Source organism: Lutra lutra, chromosome 10 (assembly GCF_902655055.1).
Source record: "Lutra lutra chromosome 10, mLutLut1.2, whole genome shotgun sequence".
Taxonomy (NCBI): Eukaryota; Metazoa; Chordata; class Mammalia; order Carnivora; family Mustelidae; genus Lutra; species Lutra lutra.
In genome coordinates, this window is record NC_062287.1 from 113,450,688 (window position 1) to 113,458,948 (window position 8,261).

The 8,261-nt window shown below is 54.3% G+C and overlaps 1 protein-coding gene across 1 annotated transcript; it reads right to left on the reverse strand.

Annotated features, from left to right (window-relative positions):
* Positions 1-1,887: 1,887 nt before the first annotated feature.
* On the reverse strand, positions 1,888-7,104 carry LOC125079910 (uncharacterized protein C2orf16-like). The gene is made up of 5 exons (XM_047693630.1): positions 6,779-7,104; positions 6,113-6,382; positions 5,589-5,965; positions 3,107-3,154; positions 1,888-1,943 (listed from the first exon to the last, which is right to left on the reverse strand). The coding sequence occupies exons 1-5, from the start codon at positions 7,102-7,104 to the stop codon at positions 1,888-1,890; spliced, it is 1,077 nt and encodes a 358-aa protein (XP_047549586.1).
* Positions 7,105-8,261: the final 1,157 nt, after the last annotated feature.

Genomic DNA, 8,261 nt, shown 5'->3' on the forward strand with positions numbered 1-8,261 from the left:
ATTTCACGGAGAAAACGGAACCCTCAGAAGAGGACCGCCGTAGCTTTGTGACCCACATCTACTTCCCGTAGCACCTGTGCCCATCACCTGGCCCACCTCCTGGGATAGCACATGAGCAGTCCCTGCTCCAGCCTAAAGCCAACCCCAGCCCAATTTGTCCCTTCTTGTCCATTCAAGGTGTCTCTCCAAGACTCTTCCCCACTCACCTGCATCACCTAGGGAAGCACTCCGTCATTATCATCCATAAAATAACTTGGCCTGGGAAAGTTCTGAAGGCAGGTGGTGGTGATAATGGACAACACGAATGCACTTAATACTACTGACTGTTGGCTTTAAAATGGTGAAGATGGCAAATTCTAAGTTTTGTGTTTCATTGTTTTCACAATAAAAAAAAAACATGGTGTTATTTTTCACATCTTAAACTCTTGAATCCACTTCTCTCTCAAACTATTGTCCTACTTCCCTACTCAACTTACCAGGACAGCCTTTGAAAGACTTATGTTCACCGTCTCCGGTTCCTCTCTCCTCACTCCCACCCTTCCTCTTGTGAAACTTTGTCTTAAAAGTCTACTTTATCTAACACTAAAGCAAAAATATACTCTGGTCTTTTGGGTTAATATTTTCCTTCTGTATATTTTCCTGTTTATTTTCAACATTCCTGTACCATTACATTTATAACTGTTCTCTTAACAGATTTTAAAAACCCTGAAAATTTGTCTTGGAAATGATGAGATCAATTCTTTTTCACTGGGATCATGGATATACCTGGCTGGAATTCTTCTCTGTTCTCTCTCTCTTTGAGGCTTTCCACTCACCATGTTTTTTCCTTACCCTCCCTTTCTTTAATGTCCTCAATTGTATTACTCTAATTTTTCTTTCTTTCTTTCCACCCCCACTGAAAACTCCAGGACTTTTAAGAAAGTTTGTGATTTATTTCTGTTGATTCAGGCATGGGTTTCAGTTGTGTGTCAGGGGAAATTCTCTGGGTGATTAGAGACATGACGTTGAGTACCCACAGCATTGCCTTCCCAAACATGGGAGTCTGAGCTGTGAGAAAAGCTACTGCCAAAACCAGTTAGTGTAGCAACAGCTGCTGTCCTTGCCGAACGTGTCCACACAGCCCTCACTGGGGCATGACCAGCCACGGACACAGGACGGGACCACCAGCACCACTTCTTACAATGCCAACCTTTGAGCCAGTTGTCTGGGCAGGTGGCTCCAAATGGACAAGTCTTGGTCATATGTCCCTGCCCTCAAGAATGGAAGGTCAGGAGAGAGAAAAACGGCCATTCTGCCATTTATCCTGGAAGACAGCTTAGCCTCTGAATTTCCCAAATACAAGCGATGGCTCCAAAACATGCCAAACGGTGTCAAAATGCTCTTTTAGCATCGCCTTTAAATATTAAAAGCAATTCATGGTCCAAGGACAAATCCACGAGGCAGACGCAACATTCGCAAACAGGAATGCACCTACCAACACAGATTCAAAATACAGAAAACAAAAATGGGAGGATTATAAGGAGAAATGGATACACTGACAAACATCTCTTAGTAATTAGGAGAAAAATAAAATGTGATTAGTACAATTACAGAAAATTCAAATAGTCCAGCTAAAAAGACATATTCCTGGAATATATATTGAACACAGCGCCCAACAGTTAGAGAACACACGTCCTGTTCTCAGAGACACGTGGAGCATTGGTCAAAATTAACCTTATTGCTGAACTGGACCCATTTTCGCACAAGCCCTGAAAAAGACGTCACAATGCAAAACCAACGTGATGAATTTGTCCAAAAAACCTTATAAGCATCCCACCCCAACAAATAAGGATGTGTACAAACCAAAGTGACACGAAAGTCAACCAGATTGAAAGTACTTCTCCACCGTCACAGCTCGAGCTCCGCCGTCATAGCTCTGAGCAGGTGGCAAGTACCGGGCGTTGCTGCCGCAGCAGAAAGCCTTATAAGCAGTGCGAATATTTCCACCAACTGGAAACCATTACCTGCGATTTTCTTCAACAAAGTGCAACAATATGAAAACAGTGCCGGCTGCTGGATAGCACGTGCTGTTGGTCAGAGAAGTTTGCACAGGCACCCGTCTGGGACTGCCGGCTGCCCTCAGAAACACGAGTGCACGTGCTGGACACTGTGTCCTCGCAGCTCACCGCCCCAGTCACCCCCAAACACAGCTGCCTCCAGACTCCCTGAAGGCACCCCCTTCCCATCCTGCTGAGGTCGTCCGTCCATAACTGGCCGATACTGACCTCACATGGTGACTGGAATTTTTTTCTATAAAGAATCTAAAGGGAACGAAATGATCGGCCAGGGGTGCCTGGGGGGGCTCCATGGGTTGAGCCTCTGCCTTCAGCTCAGGTCATGATCTCAGAGTCCTGGGATGGAGCCTCCCATCGGGCTCTCTGCTCAGTGAGGAGCCTGCATCCCTCCTTCTCTCTCTCTCTCTCTGCCTGCCACTCTGCCTACTTGTGATCTCTGTCTGTCAAATAAATAAATAAAATCTTAAAAAAAAAAAGAAAGAAATGATCTGCCCAATTTAAGGCAGCTCCAGCCCTGCAACACAGGTTCAAGGATTTAAGAATTCTGAAGTATATTTTCAAGAATTCACAAGAGAAGTCTGAACACAAACAACATGCAAAAAGTGCATGCAAACGTGGTTCGAGTACAAATGTGTCTCCTGCACTGCTGTTTGGAAGTACGTTGTTGGACGTTCCAATTAAAAAGTGAGAACGCACTGGATCCTGGGTAGAACATGAGTAAAGCAAACCTTCTTCCACCGTCTTTACGTGTATTTGTTAAGGAACTGAAGGAGACCTCACGAAATTAACAGAATGGGAAGGAAGCGTGATAAAATAAGGTATACATTACTCTGACCGGAGACACAGGCAACAGCAAAATTCTCACGTCACACCAAGAGCAGAATCCGGTAACAGGAGGTACGGTTCAAACAGAAGTAATCAAGGCTCAACAGTGTTAATTGGGTCACCCAATTAAGATACAGTAGCGAATCCTAAGTATTTTAGAAAAGATGTCAGCCTCCTGCTGATTTGATGTGAAAATACTGAGCAGCCAGAGCCACTGTTGAGCGTACCACAGGCCACCACGAGCGGGATGTCACGGCAGCTGCGGATGGAAGGAGCTGATCGTAAGAGAACGTGAAATCACACGCAACACCGTGCGAAAATAGAAATGCCGGTGCCCGGAGGTTGGCCACACGTGCGCGAACACCTTTGACACCTAATAATTGACACGGCAGTACCACGAGGGCAGAGGAAACTTCCAGACCGAACAATCAAGAAAGAAACCGGGAGCGTCAGAGCGATAGGAAAACACGGAGATGTCTTTGTGCTCTCTCTCTCGGAAACAAAATCACAAGATCGTTGCCATATGAAGAGCGACCAACAAGTACCTGGCCAAAACGCAGAGTGGAAGGAAGTAGCCTGGGGTCCGGAGGGGCGTTCAGGCCATCGGTTCAATAAGATCATGTTACTTTCCTAGATGGGACTGTGTGGTCTTTGCCAACTTCTTTAAATGTCTGGTCTGTTATGATGTCCATTATTATTATTGTTATTAAACTACAATAAATACACACCCTTCCTCCAAAATCAGAAGAAGCACACGGGGCTTCTTATAACCAAGAGTTTAGGCTTCACATGAGGCCGACGCTCTGTTAGCCAGAGCAATCTGCAGGACCAGCTTCCCCTACGGCGCCTGGGAAAGCTCGGGAGGACGACAGGGGCACCGCGTCCCGGGGGCCCCTGGATGGCACCTTCCCCCTAAAGCCTTTGGACGAGGAATCCCCAAATCCCCCAGGATAAACACCGTTATTAAAAAATCCAATTAAAGAAATAAAATCCGGTAAGTAAAATCCTAACACTAGATTGTGTGCCGCCCGGAAACCCTACCAAGCCCAGATATTTCAGAACAACTTTGATGGAACATTCAAGGAACTTCATCCTCTGCCCACAAACTGCTCGCGGGATGGAAGAACACGGCACGCTCTCCGGGTCTCTCCTGGGGCGCTTGGTGACTGGGCGGGGTCCAGCCAGAGACAGATGCCTGATGGAGGCTCTTATGTGTAAAACCAAGACCCCACGCAAGTCTGGGGGTTCGGGGGGCCTGGTGCACTGACTCAAAGTTTTATTCCGTTTCCTTTCTTCCCCATTTTTCCATATGTCGGAGGCGGGAGGCTTCCCCCACGGCCTCCCCAGTTTGGCCCATGATAAGCTTAGCACAGCAGAAGGAGGGAGACCCACCTTCTGCACAGAACGGAGACCTCATTGTGAGGTTCACCCAGAGCAACCCCCCCCACTGCCCCCACCTGCCCCGCTCCCACCCACACGGTCTCCGCTCCCCACCTACAGAGCCTGAAGCGGGTACCGCCAGCCCACACACACCCTGAGCCCTTTCCCTGCCTTGTGGCCTTTACACCTGCTCCTCCCCCACATGGAATGCCTTTCTGAATGCTGTTTACCAGCCTCACCTCTCCAAGGGATTTTCTGTGGAGGGAGCCTGGGGGTCTCAGTTCGTTGAGCATCTGGTTTCGCCTCGGGTCGTGATCTCAGGGTCGTGATCTCAGGGTCGTGAGATAGAACCTGTGTCCGGCTCTGTGCTGAGCGTAGAGCCTGCTTGGGTTCTCTCTCTCCCTCTCCCTCTGATCCTCCACCCCTGCACTCTTTCTCTATGCCCCCCCAAAAGAATATTCTCTTGGCCAAACCCCCAAACACACACGCAGGACTCCCCTCCCAGAAGCAGCCCCATCCACCGGGTACACGAGAAACAAGAACGCCTTCACCTCCCCGCCGTCCTGGTGTGGCGCCCGCAGGGGGCTGACAGCTTCAGTGCGGGCATGTGGCAGCTGCCCATGTCCAGGACTGGTCTCTGTTAGCCTGCTGCTAAGCATTCACCCTTCTCGGTGGGCCAGCCTGGGCCACAGCCCCTGCCTGCCAGTCTGAGGTCACTGGGCACCGCCCAGCAACCGATCCTGGCCCACGGCCATGAGGTCTCCAGCAGAATGCGGGAGCACTGGCCCCCTGCACTGCCCGGGCTCACAGGCAGCCTGCCCATCTCCTCTCCACAAGTCCCGGGGCTTCTCTCTCCAGCTGTCCTCCACGTCTGCCACAGTTCAGAGCCCAGCTCTCCCGAGCACACCCCAGCTTTGGGGAGAACTCCACGCAGGGCCCCCAGGCCTTATCTGAGGTCCCACCGGGGACAGAGGGAGGGGGAGGGGGCTGCAACCCAGGCCCAACTGAGAAGAGGGTGTCCCCATGGGGCACACTCTCGTGATCCTGGGACATTGCCAAACAACGTCGGAAAAATGTTCAGGCATCTTGAGCAGAAAAACAAACCTCTGCCCAAGAGGGGACAGAATGAGCAGAACACCACCACGGCGGGTGAGAGTCCGTGGCTTCTGGGAAGGAGGAAACACAGGAACAAAGGGCCAGGGGAGGCAGTAACAACAGGGAAGTGACCACGTGCCCAGCATCTCAGCTGACCCTGGGCAGGTGTATAAAAGGCCCCGGCACAGAAGTCTCCATACCTGAGCACCTGTCCTCTGCACCTGCTCGTCTGACCTGCTCCACCCTCAACCCACCAGAACCATGGGCTGCTGTGGCTGTTCCGGGGGCTGCGGCTCCGGCTGTGGGGGCTGCGGCTCCAGCTGTGGGGGCTGCAGCTGTGGGGGCTGTGGCTCCGGCTGTGGGGGCTGTGGCTCCGGCTGTGGGGGCTGCGGCTCCGGCTGTGGGGGCTGTGGCTCCGGCTGTGGGGGCTGCGGCTCCGGCTGCTGTGTCCCCGTCTGCTGCTGCAAGCCCGTGTGCTGCTGTGTGCCAGCCTGTTCCTGCTCCAGCTGTGGCTCCTGTGGGGGCTCCAAGGGAGGCTGTGGCTCATGTGGGGGCTCCAAGGGGGGCTGTGGCTCCTGTGGGGGCTCCAAGGGGGGCTGTGGCTCCTGTGGGGGCTCCAAGGGGGGCTGTGGCTCTTGTGGGGGCTCCAAGGGGGGCTGTGGCTCCTGTGGGGGCTCCAAGGGGGGCTGTGGCTCCTGTGGGGGCTCTAAGGGGGGCTGTGGCTCATGTGGAGGCTGTGGTTCCTGTGGCTCCTGTGGCTGCTCCCAGTCCAGCTGCTGCAAACCGTGCTGCTGCTCTTCAGGCTGTGGGTCACCCTGCTGCCAGTCCTGCTGCTGTGTCCCCGTTTGCTGCTCCCAGTCCAGCTGCTGCAAACCCTGCTGCTCCCAGTCCAGCTGCTGTAAGCCCTGCTGCTCCCAGTCCAGCTGCTGTGTCCCCTGCTGCTCCCAGTCCAGCTGCTGTGTCCCCATCTGCTGCCAGTGCAAGATCTGATGGCACGGCCCGTCCAGGCTTCTGCTAACTTCCTACGGCTGCAGCGTGCAGTGAGGCCCCCGGTCCCATCAACCCCCAAAGAGCTCTCGCCCTCTCACCCCTCCTTCCCGCACGTCCCCGTCTCCAGCACCTGAAGCTCCCTTCTGCATGACGGGCCACAGCTCTCTCTGCTGTCCCCCGAGAGAGTCTTGCCCAAAGGAAGGGCATAGTCTAATGCTGACCCACAGTCCCACAAGAGGCAAGTGGCCCCTTCCAGGCGCTGACTCCACGTTCAGGCTTTACCAGTGACAGGTCAGCAACGTCCCCCACTGGCCCCACACTCCGAGGAAGCACGGTCTCATCACGTCTAAGCCGCCTCCTCCCACCGACAATGTCCAGTCCAGGAAGGCTCCTTCCTTCCCAACATGTTGCCATATTTTTCTGTTAAAATACACCAAAATCCCCTTTCAATAAAGTCATCGGTCACCACGAAACAACTTCGTTTCATTCGGTGTGACACTTTCGTTGTGGTCTCTTCACTGCGCACAGATGAACAAGGAAGGTCTCTGGCAATGGGCTTGGGGAAACGCCAGTTGGCCACGTGCCGCCCCCGCGAATACAGGTGCTCCAAGTGTCCTCCACCGCCCCGAGTGTCCTCCACCGAGGTTTTGGCATGGGGCGTCTCAGGCTTGGTGAGGGGGCACAGAGGTCCGGGCTCCAGGTCAGGACATGGGGCTGGAGTCTTACACTGGTGACCGTCCAGCTGTGGGACCCCCCTCATGGGGCAGTGACCTTGGAGTGTTGGGGCCGGCAGCTTCTCCGTCTTGCTCCCCTGGCCCAGCAGAGCCTGGGAAACACTCTCCAGACTCCCTTGCAGCTCTGGCTGCAGACGGGATCAGGCTCAGCCCACCTGCCTGTGCCTTCTTGTGATGTTTGGACAGAAAACAAGGCGGGAGTGCCAGGACCTCTGGGACCTCGTAAGGTGACATTCACGATATCCCCCCATCGATGGGCCTGGTGCTTGTCAAGGTGCAGGGCCTGGATCTGGATTCGGCGGGTAGCCGGCCCTCTGAGCAACCCGCACTGCGGTAGTGGGACGGTGCCTCCCCAGAGACATCTTGTCCTCATCCCTGCACCTGGTGCACCTGCTATGCGGCAAAGGGGGCCTCACGGTCCTCGTCAGCCGGCCCCAGAGAGATCGTCCTGGGTTACCCACTACGGGGTCCTGAAATGGGGAGGGGGCGGCAGCTGAGGCAGCGTGAGGGCTCCACTGCTGGCTGGGGAGATGAGACAGCGGTCCTGACCAAGGGAAGCCGGCGGCTGCCAGAAGCTGGAAAAGACAAGGGGAAGCTGATCCCCAGCGTCTCCACAAATGAACGTGGCCCTCCAATGCCTCGATGCTCACACGAGGAGACCTGCCGTGGACTCTGACCCAGGACCAGCGAGGTGGCCATGTGTTATGGCAGCCCCGGGAGCCAACCCAGGTGCAGAACTGTCTGTTACCTGGGATGAAGCCCAGTCTTGGGGTATTGGGGTTCCCGTGGCTCTGGCACCCTGGAATGTAATGTAAGTACGGGGTGTGCGTCCCCTTCTCTGAGCTACACCAGGTTTCCTCCTGGAGCGGCAAGACCCTGAATCTCACACCTGTTTGACTCGATCCCGTGACGCCCACAGAGTCCCCAGAGGGCCGGTGCTTGGCCAGGGGTCCCTTGACCCAAGGGCAGACACGGGCTGCACCAGCTGTCCCTCTGACCACATGCCTGTCCCTCGGAGATGGTAGCGGGCCAGGACCCTCACACCCGCATCCCTGCACGGCCCCCCAGAGCAAACACAGCCACGACATTTCATACCAGCGAACTCTCGCTTCAAGAAATGCAGAAAGAGGGGCTCCTGGGTGGCTCAGTGGGTTAAGCCTCTGCCTTCGGCTCAGGTCATGAT

Excerpts from the sequence above, each read along its gene's own strand:
- LOC125079910 (XM_047693630.1), bottom strand. The coding sequence starts at position 7,104 with ATGAGGGGGGTCCCACAGCTGGACGGTCACCAGTGTAAGACTCCAGCC. Across the intron at positions 5,966-6,112 it reads AGCAGCTGGACTGGGAGCAG|CCACAGGAGCCACAGCCCCC; the intron begins CCACAGGAGCCA and ends CCCTTGGAGCCC. Across the intron at positions 3,155-5,588 it reads GTGGGTTGAGGGTGGAGCAG|CTCCTTCCATCCGCAGCTGC; the intron begins GTCAGACGAGCA and ends TCTTACGATCAG.